This window comes from Hyperolius riggenbachi, chromosome 7 (genome assembly GCF_040937935.1).
Source record: "Hyperolius riggenbachi isolate aHypRig1 chromosome 7, aHypRig1.pri, whole genome shotgun sequence".
Lineage (NCBI taxonomy): Eukaryota > Metazoa > Chordata > Amphibia > Anura > Hyperoliidae > Hyperolius > Hyperolius riggenbachi.
Window position 1 is genome coordinate 22,965,210 of NC_090652.1, and position 26,405 is coordinate 22,991,614.

The window sequence follows — 26,405 nt, forward strand, 5'->3', positions numbered from 1 at the left end:
TTCAGCAGTCCTAGGCTTATGTAGCTGGCCTCGGATTTGAGATCCAACTTGGCATATTTTACCCGAGCAATATTATTTACCTGCACGGGAACCAGCACATTGTCATTGGTTTTCTCGATTTCAACCAATGCCTGTGTATGCTTGGTTATGCCTGCCACTTCCTGGTTTCCCCCTTTAAAGGAAATAGTTAACACATCCTCTTCAAGGACTATCTTTTCAATCTTATCCTTTCGGATATTTATGATGTGAAAAGCAGTGTTAGCATTTTCCTCGGGTTTACCGTTTTTCAGGATAGTGACTTCTGGTATCTGACTGTTCCGGAAATGGATTTCAACAGAGTTAGGCCTTTCCTCAATCATATGGCAGCTGCGTTGCAATTGTGCATTGCTGGAGCGCTCAAAATCAATTGGAGTATTGACTTGAGCCCATATTGCTTCATTTATGAAGTCAATTATGGAATTTAGTCGTTTGAGCAAATCGATTCCAATGATCAATCTATCATATGGAAGATCAACAATCAAAGTTGGATGTTTAATGATCTTTTTACCGATCTTGTATGTCAGCCAGGATGTGCCTTTTACTTGTAAACTATTACCACCAACGCTTATCAGCGCACCGTCAAAGGCTTTTAATCTTGGCTTCCTTTGTGATGAATCCAAGATCTGCTGGTAATAGTTAAAAGACAGAATAGTGACCTGGGAACCGGTATCCAGTAAACCTGGGATCGGTCCGATACATCCATCTTGTAGATGGGTATCGATAAAATACCGGCCATCTACCTGTTCAAGATTGCAAAGAAAATTGGAATGTTTTTCCATTTGTTGCTTCAGAGAATGATCTCTCTGCAGCGTCAGGGTATTAGGAACTTGTTCCTCCTGATTCCGCCTGCAAGGCATTTGGGTTCCCATGGATTCTACCACTGGGACAATCTGAACAGAGGGTACTTCACGCTCTGGCTCAAATGACATAATATCACCCATTTGTGGTGAAATATCAAGAACATTAGACTTCCCTTCCTCGACCTGGGGTAGGTCGGTACATTGCACATCATGTTCATTACTCGTATTTAGTATTGCCATATCCATTTCCGTATAGTGATTTGTCTCGGTTTCCTTTAATTGGCAGAGCTGGGCCCTGCCTCCCCAGCTAAAAAATCCTCATGCTGTCTTCCTGCAGATCCCTGAGCCAACTTACCCATCATGTCACTCAATTTGTTCACTTGATCAACAAGCTGATCAAACCTATTAGGTCGGCGAGGGTTCTGGTTCCTGGGATCATATCTGTTCCCTGCGGGTGATCCACTCCTAGGTGAGTTAGGTGGTGATCTACCCCTAGGTGAATTAGGTGGGTGCTGTCTCCTTTCCCACTGCTGCCTGGGTCGGTTATCCCATTGTCTATATCTTTGGGGACGTCTGTACCCCTGGGGTTCTCTATATCCCTGGTAACCTCTATACCTTTGACTACCCTGGTTTCCTTGGTAACCCTGGTATCCTTGATACCTGCGATTGAACCGAGGACGGTAGACCTGGTTTCCAGAGCCTGAGCTATCCCTATCTGACCCTTTAGGATTTTGTGGTCTGTTTTGATTAGGGTTTTGTTGCTGTCTTTGGCCCTGCTGGATAGGTACTTTTGCAGGAGGTATTTTCTTCTGTTGGGATTCAAGGTTTAGGTCCGCTTTCACTTTGGTTTCTTCTACTCTGTGCTCTGGGTACTTTCTGCTGTTCCTCCCACTTACGTTGGAACTCCCACTGATGTTGAACAGCAGTGTCGCTGAGGTAACCATTTTCTCTAGGGAGTTTCCGAAGTCTAACTCATTGGCCATGCTTAACTTTATTTGGGTAGGCAATGCATCATAATATGCCTGTTTAAAATCAAGAGACTCCCAGTTAGGATTCCGATATGCCAAACTGTAAGAGTTTTTTAGCACAGAAAGGAATTCTCGGGGGCTCTGATCGGGTCGACAAGTAAGTCGATACACATCTCGTTTTGCTTCTGAGATAGTGCGATACGGCCCAAACTCCAGCTTCACTTCGTGTGAAACTGCTTGCCATCTAATGATACCTCGCTCCTTAAATGAGGTGAAATGGTGGCGGTATCTGTCATCAAAAACCCATGGGAGAAATCTGATTTTGTCTGCTTCAGACAGATTTAAAGAGTCCATAGTGGATTCATACAACTCCATGTGGGATGCTATTTGCGCTGAACCCTTTTTAGTGAACTTTGGCACAGCGGTGTTTAAGAATTTTATGATGCTGGCCGAGCTCTGTTTTTCTTGGGGGTACTGATTATTTCCCCTATTTGACTCCCCCCTATACGTACCTTTCCCCCTTCTTGGGATAGGGCTGGATTCTCGCTTTCTCTCATCAGCCTCCAATTCATCTGAATCAATATCAGCAAGGGAGTCGTGACCTTTATGGGAATCATCATGCCTAGGGGCCCTCATTTGCATATCTCTCTCTGGAGAGGAATCCAAATGTTGATCTTTAGGGACCCTTGTACTGTCATCGATTATGGTATTCATAGTCTTACATACCGTCTCCATACGATCCAACATGCCTTGCCATTTTAGGTCATATGGAGTGAGTACTGGCGGGCAAGGGCTGGATGATCTATCGAGTCTACCTGCCTGTTGGATTTTGAAGTACTGCTGTTGTAGTTCTTCAAAATCCTGTTTAAGTCTGCGATGCGCTTCACGATTCCGTTCGGCGTCTCTTTCCAGACTTTTGATCGCTACCTCCCTGTCTGAAATATTAATCATTAATTGGTCTCTATCAGCCCTTATAATTTGAAGATCTGATTCCACATCCCGTAACTGGGAGTTCAATGATTGGACGTCTCCCTCTGTTCCTTGCAATTGGGATCTCAACTGTACAATCTCTTTTTTTCTAGACTGTGCAAGGATATCTACCTCTAATAACCCATATAGAACAGAGGGTAGGGCGCCTAACAACCTCTTCTTCAGTTCGGAATCCGAGGTTATTGTGGTCATACATGAAAGATAATGATCCACCAGACCCTTAGATTGAAATATATGATCAGCTTCCTGTTTTATACTTTTCCTCATTCTGCTTATCCATTCATCTACTTCCTCATTATATTTCAGTTGTATAAATATAAATTCCACAATTTTTCGGAACGTCTGTTCCAAATGCAGTTCTGAATCACTACCTGTAGCACTCATGATTCAATAGCCAATGCAATAAAACCAGCTCAATAAAACGTTTTTACACTGTTTAAACCAGTAATGGAAAGTAAACGGATCTCACTAGGGCCTCCAATTCTTATGTCGGGCGTTTTGTCAATGTTTGTATAACTTGTTTAAAAATAAATATAAAATCAAAAATGTAAATGTAATGCTCCTGGGAAAATAGGAGGAGCTAAAATACAAACATACGCCTAACTGTGTGAGCTTGTTTTCCGAGGTTTTACAGTACTGGTTTAAACATGCAAATAAATGTGGACCAATTTATAAAAATATCAATTTAATATCGAATAAATATTACAATATCAAAACAATATAATATTGCACTTTTGATATAAAACAAAACTCATAAGGTCATTCTTATAATAAGCAATGAGCTGGATAATAATTTCAGTAAAACATCAAAATGTTATTATACTTATTCACCAATACAAAAGGCTTAAACCAATTAGCAGTCAACTCAAATACAGTGCATAGATGTGACTCCTCAAATATGGCCGTCGGCCCTGTTACTCAATTTACCACAGGGTCTCTGGAGACAAAATGGATGAATTGAACGACAACAAAATGGCTGTTATCAAAATCAAAATGGCTGCTATCAAAAACAAAATGGTGGCTATCAAAAACAAAATGGTGGCTATCAAAAATCAAAATTGCGCAGTCCAAAATCAAAAATGCGCTATCCAAAATAAACTGGCTGATGTCAGCTATACCATTCAATATAACAAATTTAGGATGACTCAGTGGATCTGACGACTGGGCGTTTGCCCCACAATTTCTATGCAATCAACTATAAATGACAGGAATTTTCCCACTGTCTATACTTTAACCTCCGCTGGCCTGTGATACTACACAGAGCAAGCGGGTAAAATACATATAATTTTGGAATAAGATATCTATTGAGTCGTCCTAAATTTGGCTAGGTGTGGCTTGCACATGCTGCGGCAAAGTATCAAAATATCTAGAGGAGGTAGCTTGAAAGGTCTAGCTTTTATCCAAAAAGAAAAATAAGTTATGGATTTCACAGTCAGCGATTCTTGAACGATTGATTGTGTCAATCTAAAGAAAAATATACCCACTGAATGGGTTTTATCAAATATGCGGAATGAGTAATTCCTGTGCACTGGAAGAACGCACTCCCTTTGGCTATAAATGACTATAAACTTAAGAAAGACAATGGTCAATAAATCAAACGTTCAGATATTTGTGCTGTGATAAGCCATATGCTTAAAAAGAAAAATCAGAACTGGTTTCAAATATAGTCACCAAGATGGCCTCTGGGCGTGTTCCTTTTAGGCGTGGTTGTGTTCAGATGGCATGAATCCTCTATGTCCTGGTCTGCTCAGATCTCTTGATGGTCTGATCCTCCTCATTGAATGACCCCTCTCATCTTATTCCCCTCACTACCTATGGTCCTGCCCAGGAGATTAAGTCTTCTAGCCTATCACTGGGCAGTGGGAGTGATCAATGGGAGCTTTCTGTGACTAATCTTTAACCCAAGTGTAATACTGGCTTTCACCCTTTGTAGGTGCTGTTGGCTAACTAATCACAGACTTATTGGGATATTTGGCAAACTAAAGACAAAAATCATGTTTTATTATACCCCAACAGTGAATAAATCAATGTTATAAAAATTCATATCTTATGGATAGCTGATCTGGATGGGATCATTGGTTATTATTTAGTATACAGTGACCTTTTCTACCATATTTAAGATAGATTTGATTTTATCCAAAATCATAGTGGCATATTGAAAACCACCATGGACCTCCTTATATAAAACATTGTTTTTGTTAGCATGGTTTTATATCTCTAACATTATTGTTTAATATACAACACTGGTAACCATATAACATTTCTATACCATTCTGGATATATTCATTCAGGGAATCTTTATATTAACACGTATACATTTTCAATAACATTTTCATATTGTTGCTGGTTTGCCCAGCTATAAGAAAAATAAAGGTATTTCCTAAGCCTTGTGTTTGTGTCTGGACTTTGGAAACACAAATATTGCATAGAAACCTTGCATGGGTTTTGGTTTCACATTCAATGTAGCCAGGTTTGAGCCATTGTATACAGATATTAGTCCATTTTTAAACACACTATTGTCACTCAGACTCCTCTTGTTTGCTATCTTGTCAAGTGTTTTGACCTAAAACAAAGAATGGTCTGATATCATTGTTCCCAGTAAGGTGAATGGGATTACCCATTGCAAATAGCACATCAGCTGACTGCCTGTTGTTCAACATCTGACCTTCCTTTAGAGACACATACAAGTCAGCCTTGCATGGCAATATTACATCGCCATATTAAAATATGCTCTGCCTTTCTCAATGATCAATGTATATGTTAACCTATAATCACCCTACATTAAGAAGTCTTTGTCTTCTGTAACCTAAGGAAAGGAAATTATTAGGTCTATGTGTATCTGATCATACACAGTTCAGTTTATCGGAAAAACGATATTCCGCCATATGGAAATCTCGACAACATGCTATCCAAACATCCCACTCTTTGGGCAAACGCGTCAGGACAGGGTACCAGAAACAACACTGCCTCCCTTGGGTTCACCAGACTCACCACCAGACCCGCCTCAGCAGCAGCAGTAGCCCAGCCATTGCGTGGTTCACAACATTCACAAACATCAGACGACGCTGACACTGTCACTTTCCGGAGTAGTGCTCTTGAGGTCTCCCAGTGTTCATCAAACACAACAACCAACAGCCCTTCCGTGTGCAGCGCTACGGTTCAGTTGTCTGTGTCGGAGATGTTTGAGCGCAAGAGGAAATTGCCAGCAAATGACCCCCGGGCCGTGGCAGTAACAGCCAGCATAGCCAAGCTTCTGGCCTGCGAAATGCTGCCATATCGATTGGTGGAGACAAACAGCTTCAAGGGCATGATGTCAGTGGCCATCCCACGTTACGTGGTTCCCAGCCGCTACCACTTTGCACGCTCTGCAGTGCCTGAGTTGCATGAGCACGTGGTCAGCAAAATAACCCGAAGCTTGAAGAATGCCGTTGCCTGCAAGGTTCACCTCACCACTGACACCTGGACGAGTGCGTTCGGCCAGGGTCGATACATCTCCCTTACCGCGCACTGGGTGAACCTTGTGGAGCCTGGCAGCGATTCCTCACCTGCTACGGCACGGGTGTTGCCCACGCCACAAACAGCTGCACCGCCGTCCCTCCCACTGGATAACAGCAGCACCTACCTCTCTGACTCCTTCTCCTCCAACGCATCTCAAAGCTGTACCTCATCCGGAAACGCTAACCCAGCAGCAGTAGGATCGTGGAAGCAGTGCAGCACAGCTGTTGGCATGCGTCAGCAAGCGTTGCTGAAGCTAATCTGCCTTGGGGATAAGCAGCACACAGGGGAGGAAATTTGGAGGGGAATAAAGGAACAGACGGATTTGTGGCTGGCACCGCTGGACCTGAAACCGGGCATGGTTGTGTGTGATAATGGGAGTAATCTCATTCGCGCTTTAAGGTTGGCTAAGCTGACACACATCCCTTGCCTGGCGCACGTGATGAACCTAGTAGTTCAGCGGTTCCTGAGGACATACCCAGGCGTGCCCGATCTGCTGTTGAAGGTGCGTCGAGTGTCCAAACATTGTAGAAATTCCAGTACTGCTTCGGGGGCACTCGCCAAGATGCAGGAGCGCTTCAATCTCCCCCACCATCGCTTGCTGTGTGATGTCCCTACGCGCTGGAATTCTACGCTGCACATGCTAGCCCGCTTTTGCGAGCAGAAGAGTGCAGTGGTCCAGTACATGACGGCGCAGTACCGAGGCGCATCCGGCCAGCTGCCAAGCTTCTGTGGATCCGATTGGGCCAACATGTTGGACCTCTGCCAAGTCCTCCAAAATTTTGAGCAATCCACGTTGCTTGTGAGCAGTGACAACTCTTCAGTCAGCATTACCATACCACTGCTGTGTTTACTGAAGAGGTCGATGTTAAAAATCAAGGAAACAGCTGTCATGATGCAACTGGGGGAATCTGAAGGAGAAAACGATCAGCGTGATGGTACCAACATCAGGCCATCCGCCTCAGGGAACGCTGGCCCCAGCAGCTATGACGAAGAAGAGGAGGAGGAACAGCTGGAGTTGGAGCAGGAATTTCATGCCACCACTGACGAGGGCCAGAGCGGTGCACGTTGGACTTCCACAATTCAACGCGAATGGTCAGCAGAAGCAGACCAGGAGGAAGGTGACGACTATGATGCATCACAACAACTATCACAACGCTCACAAGAGGATGATGAGGATTCTGGTAGGACTCTGGCACACATGGCTCAATTCATGCTAGACTGCATTGAACGTGACCCACGCATTGTGCGCATTCTGGACAACACCAATTACTGGGTTTATACCCTTCTGGATCCACGGTACAAACACAATGTTCCAAAACTGCTTGAAGAAAGAGTCAGACAGGTCAAAATGGAAGAATACCAGCAGGCCCTTGTGGAGACTTTAGAGAGGAGATTGACATCCTCCCCCTCCTCTAGCCAGTTGTACGCAGACAGACTGACTTCCGCAAACCCAGGACGACCAGGAGGGCAGCAAACAACGCAAGCCGCAGCTAGTACCCAAAAGGGAATGGTATCGGCAGTGTCCTTGGAGTGGGAAAATTTTCTGACACCCATGCAGCCGCAGCCCACTGAACAGCAAGCGTGCAGATCCACCTCCAACACCGATCGCCTGGAGAAGATGGTCAAGGACTACATGTCAGATGGCGTAGCTGTGTCGAACCATCCATCTGCACCCTTCAACTATTGGGTATCGAAGCTAGACACCTGGCACGAACTGGCAATGTACGCAATAGAGGTGCTGGCTTGCCCGGCAGCCAGCGTTATGTCGGAACGCTGTTTCAGTGCTGCCGGAGGCATCGTCACAGATCGGCGTATCCGCCTCTCTACAGAAAATGCAGACCGTCTGACTCAAATTAAAATGAATCAATCCTGGATTGGAAATGACTACGCAACACTCCAGGACCCCAACCAAGTAACATGACCAATGAACATCTGGGATGGTGTTGCGTTTCCGGGCCCTGTTTATTGAACCTCTCATCTGTATTACATTTATGACTGCATGGCGGCAAAAAGCATTGCTGCTATATCCGCACGCTTTTTGTCCACATGCAAGGCCTGGGTTGTTGTGTCTCACAAAGCGTGGCCTTCTCCTCCTGCGCCTGCTCCTGTTCCATCACGTCTGCTGCTGCTGGGTTAGCGTTGCCGCGTGGTCCCTGTTTATTGAACCACTTATCTTTATTACATTTATGACTGCATGGCGGTACAAAGCATGCTATCCGCACGCTTCTTGCCCTCATGCAAGGCCTGGGTTGTTGTGTCTCACAAAGCGTGGCCTTCTCCTCCTGCGCCTGCTCCTGTTCCATCACGTCTGCTGCTGCTGGGTTAGCGTTGCCGCGTGGTCCCTGTTTATTGAACCACTTATCTTTATTACATTTATGACTGCATGGCGGTACAAAGCATGCTATCCGCACGCTTCTTGCCCTCATGCAAGGCCTGGGTTGTTGTGTCTCACAAAGCGTGGCCTTCTCCTCCTGCGCCTCCTCCTGTTCCATCACGTCTGCTGCTGCTGGGTTAGCGTTGCCGCGTGGTCCCTGTTTATTGAACCACTTATCTTTATTACATTTATGACTGCATGGCGGTACAAAGCATGCTATCCGCACGCTTCTTGCCCTCATGCAAGGCCTGGGTTGTTGTGTCTCACAAAGCGTGGCCTTCTCCTCCTGCGCCTGCTCCTGTTCCATCACGTCTGCTGCTGCTGGGTTAGCGTTGCCGCGTGGTCCCTGTTTATTGAACCACTTATCTTTATTACATTTATGACTGCATGGCGGTACAAAGCATGCTATCCGCACGCTTCTTGCCCTCATGCAAGGCCTGGGTTGTTGTGTCTCACAAAGCGTGGCCTTCTCCTCCTGCGCCTCCTCCTGTTCCATCACGTCTGCTGCTGCTGGGTTAGCGTTGCCGCGTGGTCCCTGTTTATTGAACCACTTATCTTTATTACATTTATGACTGCATGGCGGTACAAAGCATGCTATCCGCACGCTTCTTGCCCTCATGCAAGGCCTGGGTTGTTGTGTCTCACAAAGCGTGGCCTTCTCCTCCTGCGCCTGCTCCTGTTCCATCACGTCTGCTGCTGCTGGGTTAGCGTTGCCGCGTGGTCCCTGTTTATTGAACCACTTATCTTTATTACATTTATGACTGCATGGCGGTACAAAGCCTGCTATCCGCACGCTTCTTGCCCTCATGCAAGGCCGGGGTTGTTGTGTCTCACAAAGCGTGGCCTTCTTCTCCTCCTGCGCCACCCTCCTCCTGTTCCATCACGTGTGCTGCTGCTGGGTTAGCGTTACCGGTCCCTTTTCCTGGAACCTCTTATATGTATTACATTTATGACTGCATGCCGACAAAAAACATGTTACCTGTGCAAAGAAAACAGACATTTCCCGCATTTAAAAGACAGTTTTCCCTTTGAAACTTTAAAATCGATTTTCTCAAAAACTATAAGCTCTTTTTGCTAATTTTTTTTTCCTCTTGTACCCACTCCCAAGGTGCACATACCCTGTAAATTTGGGGTATGTAGCATGCAAGGAGGCTTTACAAACCACAAAAGTTCGGGTCCCCATTGACTTCCATTATGTTCGGAGTTCGGGTCGAACACCCGAACATCGCGGCCATGTTCGGCCTGTTCGGCCCGAACCCGAACATCTAGATGTTCGCCCAACACTACCTCTAACCATGTCTCCACCACACCCCTCGCCATGCATATCATAAAGAATTCAGAATCAAAAGAGGTAGTTTTATCACTTCTATTATCACTAGTTTACCTAAGACCGTTTAAAAACGGGCTCTACGTAAGCGATACCGCTGCATGTTAGTGCGCATGCGTGCGCACCCGTCCACCGCAAGCGCACACCAGTCCGCCGCATGTGAACACACCCGTCGGCTCCCTGGCTCCATCCTGTCCCAACGGCTGTCCGTGCTGCGCACATGCGCAGTAGCAAAAAAGCACGGACCCCAAGGACACGGACAGGAGTGTACGCAGGGACAACTAGGTTTTATTAGGTAGGATTCATTTTCTCTTCATTTTATCATTTGAAAACAAGAAATATATACATTTAATTGATGGGATTAAAATTTAGAGTCAGTTAAACATATTTTATATTTACATAGAGTTATACAACAGTCACGAAAGAGGGACAAAAATGAGGAAGAGACAGTGGGACATTGCTCCCGAAGAGGAACTTGTCCAGGGACAGTTGGGAGCTAAGAAAATCACCCATAGCATTGCATTAGAAAGATCTTTTCGCAAGTGCTTAGAAAAGGCTGCTAGTGGGTCCCAGGCCTGACATTGAGCTAAATAGTCCTTTGTGCAAGTGTGGGGTCACATTAGGCACACTGACACTGTACACACACACTGTATATACATACACAGTACTATACTCCACAGCTACACTCCTGTAAAATGTACAGCGTAAAGGCAGCACATAGTGAGAGTTTAACCATCAGACAGGGGTCGGGTTTTGTGTTAGAAACGGATGAAAAGAGGTTAATTTTTCCTGTTGGAAAGCCAGCGCACATTAATGATGTAAGCAGCAGCTGTTGCCATAGCACCAACACTAGAGCACGAGCTGCACACCTCAGCAGTGGCGGCCATTTTGCTGAAGCCCAGCATTCCCAGCCATAGAGAGGAGGCCACACCCCCAGCTTGCTCTTGCTCTGGACAATGTGTATCGCCCCAGCCATGTGAGAAGCCTCCCTGCAGCCAGGTGTGTGAATGCTGAGTGGGAAGAGGAGGAGAGGAATGAGCTGTGTGTTTGGGGGACCCTCACATGGTGTAGAGACCCCCTTTGTGAATCAGCTGTTCCTCCAGACTTTGCAGCAGCTCTGCCTGTGTCCCCTCTATGCTGGAGGGGCTGCCTGTGTCTGCTGCCAACTGCCATTATCACCACCCCAGTAAGTGTGGCATTTATATGTGTGTGTGTGTGTGTGTGTGTGTGTGTGTGTGTGTGTGTGTGTGTGTGTGTGTGTGTGTGTGTGTGTGTGTGTGTGTGTGTGTGTGTGTGTGTGTGTGTGTGTGTGTGTGTGTGTGTGTGTGTGTGTGTGTGTGTGTGTGTGTGTGTGTGTGTGTGTGTGTGTGTGTGTGTGTGTGTGTGTGTGTGTGTGTGTGTGTGTGTGTGTGTGTGTGTGTGCTTCTGCTTCTTAGGTTTTATTGACCCAATAATAAAAAAAAGCTTTAGAATGACATTGTGATGCTTCCCCCATTAGCTATAGGCTAATGCAGCTAAATAGCAGTGTTGGTAACCACACAGGTGTCAGTTAGTGTTATAAGGTGCAGTTACTGCCCTATAATAGCCAGGGAACTGGTATTGTTTAAAGCGGACCTGAACTCAGAACTTTATCTCACCTCCTAAAAAATATGCAACAGCGTAAAAACCTTTAAAGAAAAGCATTTCTTTGTTACAGCTGATACAAATCCTGCAATAAATCTGCACAGTTTCTACTTCCTGCTTTTATGGAAGCAGACATATTGTTAACATCCTGTGCTTTCAAATGAGCTTATCTGCCGTGGCAGTCAGGTGACACAGGAGAGAGATCAAATTACAACTTGCCATTAGACACAGATGAGGGAGAATTGTACAGGCTAAACTCTCTATACAGGGTACATTTCTCTATATTTTCCTTCTGTCCTGTGCAAGAGTCCAGGTCCACTTTAAGAGGAAATAAATATGGCAGCCTCCATATCCCCCTCTCAGTTCAGGTGTCCTTTAAGCCCCATCTACACAGTACAATTTTCCATCAGATCGACCAGTGATCTAATAAGAAATTGCATTGTGTGTAGACGTCCAAATTGTTTCCGATCGATTTTGCATTGATAAGTACCCAAAATCGATCACAAAATCGATCGGAATCTGATTAAACCGGTCAGAAATTATCCAATAGATCCATCGATCTGATGCAAAATTGTACGGTGTAGATTAGGCTTTAAAGGAAACACCAGGGAAATCTTAAAGGACAACTGTAACGAGAGGTGTTTGGAGCCTGCCATATTTATTTCCTTTTAAGCAATACCAGTTGCCTGGCAGCCCTGAGGCTCTATTTAGCTGCAGTAGTGTCTGAACCACATCAGAAACAGGCATGCAGCTAATCTTGTCACATGTGACAATGTCAGAAACTCCTGATCTGCTGCATGCTTGTTCAGGGGCTATAGCTAAGGTATTAGAGGCAGAGAATCAGCAAGACAGCCAGGGAACTGATATTGCTTAAAAGGAAATAAATATGGCAGCCTCCATGTACCTCTCACTACAGACGTCCTTTAAAAATATCAGACCTCCTTCCTCCTCTGCTTCCTCCAGCCCCTGAACACTTACGTGTCCCTCACTGCAGCTCGGCGAGGGACACATACGCTTCCAGGGGCTGTAGAAAGCCCAGGTAAGTAGATCAGTTTTTTTTTAAGATTCCCTGAAGTTTTCTTTCAGTAAGCATTTTTTTAATTAGCTTCCTAATCAGGTTGGCTGTAACAACATTCCCCCACCCCCACCCGTACAATTTCTAGTCTTTTTTTTTTTTTCACACAGTAACCAAGAGCGGGTTAAATGACATTGGCTGGGAGAAATGCAGAGAGCTCTGGTCTTACCTATGTAAACAAAATGAGATCCTTATTATCATCCAGTATAATGATCTGTCTGTGACCTGCTGGGGGTGCAGCACATGTCATACATCTCCATCCTTATATAGTCCTACAGGCCAGATAATCCTCAGTCTATTCTCCCCCCTGTGTAGGTCACATGACCATATCAATGAGGATGGATGAGGACCAGAGTCACATGACTGAGAGGATAGTAATGCTCAGCCTGGAGATCATCTGCCTGTTGACTGGAGAGGTAAGGAGGATTCTGGGGAGGGCTGACTGGAGAGGTGAGGAGGATTCTGGGGAGGGCTGACTGGAGAGGTGAGGAGGATTCTGGGAGGGCTGACTGGAGAGGGGAGGAGGATTCTGGGAGGGCTGCCTGAAGAAGTGAGGAGGATTCTGGGAGGGCTGACTGGAGAGGTGAGGAGGTTTCTGGGAGGGCTGACTGGAGAGGTGAGGAGGATTTTGGGAGGGCTGACTGGAGAGGTGAGGAGGATTCTGGGAGGGCTGACTGGAGAGGGGAGGAGGATTCTGGGAGGGCTGCCTGAAGAAGTGAGGAGGATTCTGGGAGGGCTGACTGGAGAGGTGAGGAGGATTCTAGGAGGGCTGACTGGAGAGGTGAGGACGGTTCTGGGAGGGCTGACCGGAGAGGTGAGGAGGTTTCTGGGAGAGCTGATTGGTGAGATGAAGAGGATTCTGGGAGGGCTGACTGGAGAGGTGAAGAGGATTCTGGGAGGTCTGATTGGAAAAGTAAGGAGGATTCCGGGAGGGCTGGTTGCAGAGATGAGGATTCTGGGAGGGCTGGCGAGAGGTGAGGAGGATTCTGGAAGGGCTGACTGGAGAGGTGAGGAGGGTTCTGGGAGGGCTGACCGGAGAGGTGAAGAGGTTTCTGGGAGAGCTGATTGGTGAGATGAAGAGGATTCTGGGAGGGCTGACTGGAGAGGTGAAGAGGATTTTGGGAGGGCTGACTGGAGAGGTGAAGAGGATTCTGGGAGGTCTGATTGGAAAAGTAAGGAGGATTCCGGGAGGGCTGACTGGAGAGGTGGAGGATTCCTGGAGGGCTGACTGGAGAGGTGAGGAGGATTCTGGGAGGGCTGACTGGGGAAGTTAGGAGGATTCTGGGAGGGCTGACTGGAGAGGTGATGAGGATTCTGGGAATGTACAGGGTGATTGTTGTTACTGTGTGTTGTTACACAGGAGTATGAAGTAGTGAAGAAGACATCTGGTGAGACTAGCGGTAGCCATCTTCATGGCCCATCCACCATCTCAGTGCCTCCACCTCACTCCCTGACACCTCAGAGAAACGATGTGAAGAAAATTCTAGAAGTCATAAACAAGATGATTGAGCTGCTGACAGGACAGGTGAGCAGTGCTGAGGATTATGAGACATTATGCAGCATCAGCAAGGGATGTGTGTGTATAGTGACTATTGTTGTGTGTGCCAGGTCCCTATGAGGTGTCAGGATGTCACAGTCTATTTCTCCATGGAGGAGTGGCAGTATTTAGAAGGACACAAGGACCTCTACAAGGACTTCATGATGGAGAATCAGCCGCCCCTCACAACACCAGGTAAGAGAAGTTCTGTGGAATCACTTAGATCCCCATTATCTGATAAGCACCTGCTAAACTGGAAATATACACTTAAAGGACTTACGAGGCCAGATTTGTAAAAAATACATAAAAAAAAGTTAGATACCTGTGTGTGTTTGCAAGGCACGGAGGACGCCGTCCGCGCCCTCCGTGCCGTTCCGCCTGGTCCCCGCTGCTTAATATGCCCCAGAACGACCCCCGACCGCACGGCCCGGGTCGGGCTCTCCAGCCTTCACAAAGATGGCCGCCGGAGCTGGCCGCGGCTGCGCAGTCCGCATAGCCGCGAGTGCGGCTGCGCAGCTCTAAGGCCAACTCCCCGATCCACGCTACTGTTACGTGGATCAGGGGGTTGGCCTTAGAGCTGCGCAGCCGCACTCGCGGCTATGCGGACTGCGCAGCCACGGCCAGCTCTGGCGGCCATCTTGGTACAGGCTGGGGAGCACGACCCGGGCCGCGCGGTCGGGGACCGTTCGGGGGCATATTAAGCAGCGGGGACCAGGCGGAACGGCACGGAGGGCGCGGACGGCGTCCTCCGTGCCTTGCAAACACACACAGGTATCTAACTTTTTTAATGTATTTTTTACAAATCTGGCCTCGTAAGTCCTTTAAGCTAGACATACATCAGGTGACTTGGCGGCCAATCCACCATCCGATTTGATTATTGTTGAATCAGATGAAAATTGGAGTGGCCAAGTGAATTCCCGATCAACGATGCGACTATTTTCAGGCCAATGACGTCACATGTGCCCATCTGTACACTGGCAACCATGTGGGGTGTAGGGGGCGTGGTTAACATGGCGACCTGAGCGGACGTGCAGTGAGGAGCTCCGCTGCCTGATCTTAATTGCTACTATCCTAACTACTTAGACACAGCTAGATTTTGATTTAAAAGTGCCTTACAGTACCTGGCATTTACCCGGCTACAATCTGGAGGACTGGTGTACTCCCCCGCCGGAGGGATCTGCGGAAATCTGCTCTGCTTCCCCTGACTGGTGTGGCACTGCGGGTCCTGTCCGAGACAAGCCTTCTTCCTCGAGATATCACCCCTACGAGACACCAGCAATGTCTCAACGGAATAAGTCGGGTAATAAAGAGAAAGGAGACAAGTCCAAAGCATCTGGACAGTCGCCACCATCTCCGACTGCACAGAAAACTAATAAAAAGAACGAAAAGGAAATGGATCCTAAGATGGCGGAGGAGGAGCAGGAGCCGCTTCCACCATACGTGGGCACTATAATGGAGGCGATACAAAAATGCCAGTCTGCCTTAACACTGAAGATTGATCATTTAGATACCGGTATGGGGCTTTTGCGACAGGATATGACTACAATCAGGGAGAGGTTGGGAGATGTCGAAAGACGTACCTCAGACACTGAAGACACTGTCCGGACACATGGCACCGACATTACTGCCATGAAGCGCCAATTGAAAACTATGGAAGATAAGGCAGTCGATTCCGAGAATAGGAACAGAAGGAATAACCTTCGTCTTCTCGGTTTACCTGAGGGCAGTGAAGGGAAAGATGTTCCTGACTTCGTGGAAAAACTTCTTAGACGCCTTCTCCCGGAAGATACTTTTTCTCAATTTTTCGTGATAGAGAGGGCACATAGGATTGCGAGAAAAAAGAACCCTCCGGGCGCTCCTCCGCGGGCCCTCATCTTTAAAATCCTAAACTACAGAGACCGTGATAATATCCTGATGGCGGCACGGAAGGCAGGGGATCTGTTCTACGAGAATCAGCGATTGATGTTGTTTCCTGACTTTACAACGGAGACCCAAAAGCAGCGCCAATCGTTTGCGCAAGTTAAATTGAAACTGCGTGAACGCAACTTAACCTACGCCATGCTCTTCCCAGCCAAACTTAGAGTGGAGCACGGAGAAGGAACCAAGTTCTTTGAGACTCCAGAGGCTGCGATGACCTGGATTGAGTCGCTCCCACAACTGCAACAATAAAGTGACAAGGACTACTGCTCTCTGAACTGTAAGTAAAGGTAGCACTTGACTTTGCTATATCCAGATATTTCGTGGCCACATCAGAGGATTGAACTTCCCCCATATACCTACCTGTTCAATATTTTGATCCTCTTTTCGGGGAGTCATGTTTTTTTTTTTTTTTTTTTCTTTCCCTTCCCTTTTTTATGGATTCATTCTAACGCACAAGATATATTATATGGCTCTTCAACAACGGGAGACTACAAATATAGACTGTCATATTTTTTCTATGGTTCATTATCCTCGTTTTATTGAAATGCTCTTTAGCTTGGAACTGTTACGTTACTTCACATTGTTCTTACTACGTTGTGATCAGTTGCAGGAGATTATACTTCACTCCTTATGATGTCCAGAGTACTTCCAAACTCCTTAGATATATATATATGTTTACCCCGTGTTTTATTTTGCAGATGCCAAGGGAATAACACACTATGTAGACAATTTAGAATGTGACCTATCTGCCGGTATGTGTGTTGTGGCTGCACTCTTATTATTATGATCGACCTATCTATATATATATATGTCTATATAACCTGTGGTATGCGGACTGGGCTCACTGAGAAGTTGATTGTGGGGGTGAATGCGGGCTGGGAATGGTTAATGGGGTCAGCTCAACTTGTCGCCAAATCATATGGCGCACCCGCGCCATCTTCGACATGGGTTTGCGCGCCATTCTACTAACGGCTCTACCCGCCATTATGCATATGGATACATTTTAGATAATGCTTCTGTGTCTCTCTGCAAAGCTTGGAGTGTGTGTGCGGCTCCTTAGTCTATGAATGATTTATGGGTAGTGCACCGATTCAAACGTGTATGTGACTTCCTATCTCTTATGACATTACCGGATAAAAATAATGCATGGGAATATTTGGACAGCGGAGAACCGCTGAGTTGATGCATGCAAGTTATGTGTTCTGCATATGTCCGAGTTATATACCCTGTGTGGGTGCACCATGTATTTCTATTTCTGTTGCTTCTACACGTCAATTAACATCTATGCTTGTCTCTGCACTACCTGCATGCACTATCATATGTGTCTCCTATGGGGAAATGCTATTTATTACAGGTCAATACTGGGTATTGGTACTACTGTTCTTTATTTCCACGTTATAGTGGAACGGGACTCTCTGGCTGGGTTAGGAAGTGTGGGTACTCTCACTCTTAATAATGCCACGCATATAATTGGCATAACTGTTTGAGGGGATGTCCGAGTACTTGGGTGTGCGCTATGTGTGGGCATGTGGCCTAAGGACCAGACACGTTATGGGTCTCTCTGTGCCTAGCTCCTCTCTGAATATATATAACTGCAGTCTGGACTTTAGCCTTCTACAGTCTGAAACACATATTGCGACAAGACTGAGCTAACGTGTATTGAGCACTCAACACCCTGCCTTTCACTTGAAGTGACTGCCGACCTCACCCAGCAGAGTCCATCACTGTCCCAAATACGAGATTCTGACAGCCTTTATTTGGTTTAAGGTTGCTTAATATTTGGGGAGATATAGGCGAGGGAATATAATTGGCACGCAATGACTACTCTGCTAACCCCCTATACTTATACTACCAATAATGACCAGCAGAGGTCACTGCAACCCAATTGTTCGACGGGGCTGGCATCAACGTAGTCCTAACATGCTATACATAGGAGCTATGTTATAATGTTCTCTACCCTGTAGTCCATTTGCTCTTGACAAATTTTATATAAGTATATCCATGCGCATTCACTGCCCTCTCTCTCCATACCCTTGTTGCAATATATACTATATTTTATATGAGCCAAAGTCCTTTATACCTATCTACTATAAATATGGGGTGGGTTTTCTTTGTGAGCTCAGATCCGCAATTCATGTGCTGGCCGGGTCTCAAGTCTATATTATACCATGCTTGTATGTATATCCCCGTTAAATGTTCCGCTAATACTAGGTGTATGGGGTATGTATAAACGTTTTCCTGATATTTTGGTCCTTGACATATATGGTTGTTCTGGTACTGCTACTGTGCTACACACTTTAACTGTTTGCTAGTTGTGTTTAGGTCGTTTAAGTCTTATACCCTCAACCCCGGTTGGGTTGGGAGATTCGGGCTGGGGGGCTCCTCATGCTGTCCGCTTCCCCACAGAGGTGGTTTTGGTAGTTAGATTCTACCATCTCTGACACAGTTGGTCCGTTTGGGCGCAGACATGCTCTTTCCTGTCGTTCTGGTAAGAGGTGTAGGGTGGGGGGGTGTTGGGAGTTTGTTTGTCTCTTCTGTTCTCTGTCCTTCTTTCCTTTCTGGCTCCGGTCCCGTCTTCAGGTCACGCACAGTCTGGCTTCTACTTAGGTCCTTGGATACTAATACATTTTATGCTTTGCCAATATCAGTCTATATCACCAATGGATACACTTAAATGTCTATGCTGGAATGTAAGAGGGTTGGGGTCCAAGATTAAACGGTCCCTGGTCTTTAATTATCTAAAGCAGTATACTCCGCATATATGCATTCTACTTGAAACACATTTGGTAGGAAATAAAATATTATCGCTTAGGCGCCCTTGGGTATCACAGCATTATCATTCAACATACTCCTCATATTCCAGGGGAGTTTCAATACTTCTTCATAAATCTGTTCCATTGCGGATTCTAGATTCGTGCTGTGATGACTTAGGACGCTTTGTTTTACTTAATTTTGAACTATATGGTCTTGAATATATTATGGCTGGAGTATATGTACCGCCACCTGTGAACAAACAACTTCTATATGATGTAGTGGCCAGATCCTCTAGGTGGCATGGTGACAGACTTATTATAATGGGGGATTTTAATTTAACTATGGACTCTGCGATGGACAGAACTAGTACTTCCACTAGAGATGGGAATGACTTACGGCTCTGGGCTGAAGGTCACCACCTTCAGGATTTATGGAGGTGGAAGCACCCCATGGACAAAGCATTTACTTGCTTTTCCTCAGCACACCACTCTATGTCCCGCATAGACCTGGCCTTTGCTACCCCTCCTATATTATCTCAGGTACACTCTATAGACATTTTACCGTCTGGTATCTCAGATCATGCTCCTGTTTTACACACAGTAACTATCTCCACTAAGCCCAGAGATAGATTGTGGAGAATCTCTCGCTTCTATATAACCGAACCCTTAATCCAACCACAAATATCACAAGCGCTGCAACACTACTGGGATACAAATACTGGCTCTACTTCTGCTCCGGTTGTATGGGACGCAGGGAAGGCAGTCATCCGAGGTCAATACATGACTGAACTTAAAGCATTTAAATCCAACTCCAGGGCGCATATATTAAACATTGAAAGTAAAGCTAAAGAGGCTGAAGAGATCTTTACCAATTCTAACTCTCTTGACTCATGGAGATCTTGGCAACAGTTAATTCGGCAATGGAGACTGGCTCAAGTATCTCTAACCAAAAATATACTCCTACATCAAACGCAGCGCATCTTTGAATTTGGCGATAAGAATAGTAAACTGCTTGCTTGGCTGTCCAAAGATTCTAGTGTGCCTACAGCCATCCCTGCCATTTTGGACGATAACCAGCGTCTCCTGGTTGACCCTGAGCAAATTAATATAACCTTTACTGCCTTCTATAAAACCCTATACTCCTCTAGAGCCCACTATGCCCCGGAAGATTTGTCTAACTATCTAGATAATATAGATATGCCATGTTTATCAGACCAACAAAAAACGCTCCTTGACAGCCCAATCTCTATTGAGGAAGTCCAAGAGGCCATTGCTGACCTTAAACCAAATAAGACTCCTGGTTTAGACGGCCTCCCCTCCGAATTTTATAAGTGCTATGCTGACATTTTAGCTCCCAAATTACGCTCCTTATTTAATGATATCTTGGAGGGACACCCCCTCCCTGCGTCATTTTCAGAAGCAATAATAATTTTAATATTAAAGCCAGGGAAGGATCCAACACACTGCGGGTCATACAGGCCAATTTCCTTACTTAATACCGATGCCAAAATCTTAGCAAAGATACTAGCAAACAGGGTTAAGCCAGTGATAACCTCTCTTATCCATAGGGACCAATCTGGATTTATGCCCAATAAGGGCACTGACATTAATTTGCGTAGACTCTATACTAATATATCATTGTCCTCCTCGGTGTCCGGTCGTAGAGTAGTTGCCTCGCTGGACACCGAGAAGGCATTTGATTCTGTGGAATGGCCCTATCTCTGGGAGGTCCTGAGCCGATACGGCTTTGGCTTTAAATTTACTCAATGGATTCAAGCCTTATATCATAATCCTAAAGCTAAAATCCGAACGGGTAATACCATCTCTGATCCATTCCAGTTGCAACGGGGTACCCGTCAAGGGTGTCCACTCTCACCGTACCTTTTTGCTCTTGCCATAGAGCCCATGGCTATTTTAATCAGAAACTCGGTCCGCATTAAGGGTATCCCAGTGGGTTGTATTGAAGAAAGGATCTCATTATATGCAGACGATACCCTATTATATTTAAATGACCCGGATGACTCATTAGCTTCGGCCCTTGATATTATTACAACCTTTGGCACATTTTCAGGCCTTAGGGTCAATCATGATAAGTCTGTCATCATGCCACTGACTGGATCCCAGCTTACTATACCCTCTACTACTCTACATGGGGTGACTCAATTTAGGTATTTGGGCATTCAAATAACCAACTCTGTGAACGATTATATTAGGTATAATATACAGCCGGTTGTTGAGGCCTTCCGTAGGAAATCCCAGACTTGGAAGAACCTACCGCTCTCACTTATTGGGAAAATAAATATCTTTAAAATGATCTTTCTACCCAAATTTCTATATGTCCTTCGTAATTCACCAATAGCTGTTCCTAAAAAACTCTTTAAAAACCTCCATTCCTTGATCTCATCATTTATCTGGTCAGGACAAGTTCCCAGAATTGCTCTTAATACGTTACAACTAGCTATTGATCAAGGAGGTCTGGCCCTTCCCAATATGCAATTATATTACTATGCTGCGATATTGGTTACAGCCAGATGGTGGTTTTCCCAAGATAACTATAACCCTGCAGTGGTGACTGAGGCGGCTTGTCTGGGTTCCTACGAGAGACTCACTCTTTTACTGTATAGGGGCACAAGTAATGACGAACGCTGCACAGTCCCAATGCAAACAGTATGCAAAGTGTGGTCTGAAGCGACTAGATACCTAAAGGCAGAGAAACTAATATCCCCCTATACACCAATATGGGATAACATTAGTCTGGTGCACTTTACTCAGATACCTGACCCCAAACTTTGGGCGGTGGCAGGAGTTAAAAATCTACAACATATTATTAAAGACGGTACATTATTAACGTTTGATGAACTGAAGCAATCCTACTCTATTACAAACAAGATGTTCTTCCGTTACCTCCAGCTCCGGCATGCCTTCACGGCACAGTTCCCCGGGGGTGCGCCCGTGCTGGAGGTGCATCATCTTGAAAATACTCTTCTGACAAAGCATCTGGACAAGCCTCTGTCGGTAATCTATTCAGACCTGATGTCCCAAAATAATGAAAAGATTCTTCGTTGCCAAGAGAAATGGAATTTAGATATTCCAGGTCTAGACAATACTGATTGGGAGGACATTTTGGCTGACTTTGTGAAAGTTCCTATCTCGGCTAGGGATAGGCTTGTGCAGGTCAAATTCCTGCACAGGACATATCTCACTCCTGTAAGAATGCACAATATTAGTAGTGCTAACAGTGCGTTGTGTCAACGATGCTCTGCTGAGAATGGCACTTTTTATCATATGTTTTGGAGCTGCACAAAGGTTAGCATATTTTGGAAAGGTGTCTTTGATATTTTAAATGAAATATTGGAGACATATGTCGAATGCACGCCCAAACTCGCATTGCTGGGATTATTTGAAGAACCAACATATGATAAATATACACAATACTTAATTCGTATACTGTGCTTTTATGCACGCAAAGAAATAGCAAGGGTTTGGAAAGGGAAAGAGGTGCCCTCTATAAATATGTGGAAACGCACTATTAATCGGGCCCTTCCACTATACCAACTGACGTATAAAAACCGTAATTGCCCTTTAAGATTCCAGAAAATCTGGACACCATGGTGTGAGAACCCTTCCACAACTGGCTCAGATGTGGAGTCTTAACGCCCTATACTTTTTCTCTACAATATCACGGATGGGACTGTTGGAAATGGTGGTGCCGTGGTGTGTGGCCGGGGGGGTGGGATCGGAGTCCTTTTTCTTTTTCTTTTTCTTCTCTTTTCCTTCACCTTTTCTCTTCTTCTTCTTTCTCCTTCTCTAACTTTTCTTTTTCTCTCCTTCTCGGGGACACTGTGTCTATGTGAAAGGTCCTCCTATTGCTTATTATGAGTGAGCAATGCTAGTTGGTTTTCTGTGTAAGAACATATATACTATGCTAATCCTGAATACCATGGTCGCTATATGCAGTAATATCTATCTCATTAACATATGTACTAGTATCATAAGTTACTGTGTTCCATTCTTAAATGCTGCTATATTTTGAGTCAATGAGATGTTATCTCCTGTGTTTTTGGGCGCAGTGTTCCCACTGCTGCTTCTACTTCTGTTTGTATACATGCTTTTCTCTCTGTGTGTTTTTTTCAAAATAAAAATTGATTTGTTAAAAAAAAAACCATGTGGGGTGTGTGTATGGATGAAGGACCCAGCCCAGAAGCAGTGCTGGAAGGGGACTGGTAATGCATAGTAACTGGGGGGGGGGCACATTCACCATTGGGGGGACATCGTCGGTCTGGCGAGGTGGTGGATGCAGCGTCACATGACTGATTCGTAGTTGATTTCAGCATGAAATTGATTGGGAATCGGCCTACAGTGTATGGGCAGCTGATAGATCTCTCTCTGATCAGAGAGAGATTTGCCTCCTGGTCGAATCTGCCCATCATCTCTTGATATATGGCTGCCTTTAGCAACCAATCATCAGATAATTATTCACTAAAACACAACCCAACAACTTAGAAACGTGAACAAAATTGACTCGGGCAAAATGAACCGTCTGTCCAGTTTAAAGAGAAACTCCAACCAAAAATCGAACTTTATCCCAATCAGTAGCTTATACCCCACATGAGAAATCTATTCCTTTTCACAAACAGACCATCAGGGGGCGCTGTATGACTGATATTGTGGTGAAACCCCTCCCACAAGAAGAGTTCACACTTTTTTGGGCAGTTTCCTGTCTGTGAACCTTGTTGCATTGTGGGAAATAGCTGTTTACAGCTGTTTCCAACTGCCAAAAACCATGCAGTAGCTACATCACCTGCCAACAGTAAAATGTTCACTGGAGTTCCTCTTTAACCCTCCTGGGGGTTTGTTAAAATCCGCCAGGGGGGCAGCACAGCCGTTTTTTTTGTTTTTTTTTGTTTTTTTGTTTTTTTATATCATGTAGCGAGACAAGGTCTTGCTACATGATAGCTGCTGCTCAGCGGCATCCCCCCAACCCCTCCGATCACCTCTTCAAAGAACTGGATCTCCTGGAGGGCTTCCCCCGTCGCCATGGCGATGGGCGGGATGACGTCACCGACGTCATGACGTCAAAGGGGACTCCGATCCACCCCTCAGCGCTGCCTGGCACTGATTAGCCAGGCAGCGCACGGGGTCTGGGGGCGGCGGCGGATCGGCGGGGATCAGATTGCACACGCAGCTAGCAAAGTGCTAGCTGCGTGTAGCAAAAAAAAAATTTTGCAAATCGGCCTAGCGGGGCCTGAGCGGTGCCTTCCGGCGGCATAGCCCGACCTCAGCTCGGGCTTACCGCCAGGAAGGTTAATCCTTTTATTCCAAATTTGCTATTATAGTTCATGTGAGACCATTTGTATTATTGGTAGATCACCAACGGTTGTTGACGCCAGTATGCGTGAACTTTGTATGAACGTCTCCATACACTATGCATGGGTATGCATCATTTCTGTCATCTGCTCAGTGCTGCTAATGGCTATGTCATTGTACTAAATACAGGCTCTTTGTGCTGCATGTTGTTGTCAGTTATTCTACAGCAGGTATGTCTAAAGTCCAGCCCACGGGCCAAACATGACCTGCAGAGCCTTTTCAGGTGCTCCAGAAGCCTCTATTATACAATACATGTGGGCCGCAGGTCGCTGCTGTGGCAAGCATGTTTCGCTGCTCTCTCGGAGTACCATAGTGAATACTATAGGACTACTAAAAATGGCTGGCGACGAAAAATATGTCTGCAAATACGCACGTATGTGCAGACATATTTTTCTCTGGTGGCCATTTTTTTGTAGTCCTTTCCTATAGCAATTACTTTGGGACTTTGGAACTTTGCCACAGGAGTCCCGATGGAGGAGTGGAGGGAAAGAACAGTCAGTGACGGGTGAGGGAGGAGCAGATGCCCATCAGCACTGTGCCCCTAATGTGCCAGCAGCAGCCACCGCTTTGTCACTACTATGCCAGCAAAGCCTGTGGCTGACCCAAGAGATGTGAACGCCAGCCTGATGGCATACAGCTCGACAGCAGTTCATGAAATTGTTGTAACTGCCATAGACAGGGACAGATATCCCTTCAGCGCAGAAATCTGTGTGTATGGTGTCTAGCAGATTCGTTCACACACAACTGCTAGTGGTGGCTGAGTCTTGCAAAGTGTGGTCCTCCTCTCGATTTGGTCAGGACCTCTCTCGCAGGCGTGCTGTGGGGGCAGGCTACTGGAAATCCCCATCTAATAAGGAGCTTATTATAGAGCATGGGTTAGTTGTCTGTGAGCTGCAATACACTGCAGAGCTCCCCCAGCCACACACAAAGCTGCTTCTGTACAGCAGTCACTGGGACTACATGGCAGAGATCACTTTTATGCTGTAATAGAGGAATCCTATATTTCTGCCTTTTCCACCCCTGTGTGTTCCCTACAGGTGGATCCAGTAACAGAACCTCACCGGAGAGATATACAGGTCCTCTTTATTCCCAGGGTTGTACACAAGAAGATCCCACCATCCCCCACCCTCATCAGGTAGATGGAACTGAGGCTGTAAACACAACACTGACTCCATATGGAATGACCTCACTTCATCAGTGCCTGCATTGTAACAGTGTTATTTCCTGTTATTTTCTGTGTTTAGAGTGAAAGAGTGACAGATGTGAAGCTGGAGGATGGAGATGATGAAGAGACACATGTGAAGGAGGAGCAGCAGTCTGCAGAGGAGAGTGACATGATGGGGACCAGTGACTCAGGGATGCCACTTCCAGGTGAACAATCAGCCTTGCCCATTGCCACATATAGCAATGTGCTTACACCCAGGGCCATTTCCCACCTATTGAGTGCTCCAGACAAGACCATGTGCACCATCCCTCCGGCCTTCACATTGGCTTCAATTCACTAAGAGCTGTTTGGTAAAAAATAATCGTTTGGTAAAGTACCGCATTCGGTATATCATGTATGTTCTGTGTATCGGTCTTTCCCTGTTCCTGTCTGAAGGATTACAGATGAAACCTCTATGAATATGTCCTGCTCTAGCATCTTGTGTATTACTTTCTGATGTCCCGCCCGGGAGTATATCGGTACCAATGGAGGGAGTAGCAGGGCGGGGTGGCTCCTCCTATTGGCTGGCTCCATTGCCTGTACATTTTACTGAATGGCAGTTTGTTAGTTACCGACAGCTCCAGGCTTATTGTCATTTATTGTATTCACATATTACACAGTGCTGGACAACAAGGTTACAGACAATGAGAATAGGGGTGACAGGCAACACAATGCAGGTAATAAGCAGTAAGATATACAATGGCAGATCTTGCACTGGAGTAGTAGTCCCTGTTATTCACTTTCACGTTATTCTGTGGGCAGGATGCATTATCAGGTAGGATACACAAGGAGGGAGGGCTCTGTCAAAGGCTTATAATCAAATGGAAAGGGGTATTGACACGATTGGAGGTGGACTGTATTGAGAGGTTCTTGGCAGAGAGAAGGCATCGGTGAGGTGGGTCAGGCCTTCTTGAAGAGGTGAATTTTTGA

General features: G+C 45.8%; 2 protein-coding genes across 2 annotated transcripts in view; both read left to right on the forward strand.

Annotated features, from left to right (window-relative positions):
* Positions 1-26,405, forward strand: part of LOC137524151 (zinc finger protein 84-like) — a 62,325-nt gene that overhangs the window by 28,644 nt on the left and 7,276 nt on the right. The window lies entirely within an intron of this gene.
* Positions 11,004-25,601, forward strand: LOC137524152 (gastrula zinc finger protein XlCGF66.1-like). Its single transcript, XM_068243726.1, has 5 exons — positions 11,004-11,182; positions 13,010-13,110; positions 14,055-14,219; positions 14,303-14,426; positions 25,516-25,601. Exons 1-5 carry the CDS (start codon positions 11,131-11,133, stop codon positions 25,518-25,520), a joined length of 447 nt encoding a protein of 148 aa, XP_068099827.1. The 5' UTR covers positions 11,004-11,130; the 3' UTR covers positions 25,521-25,601.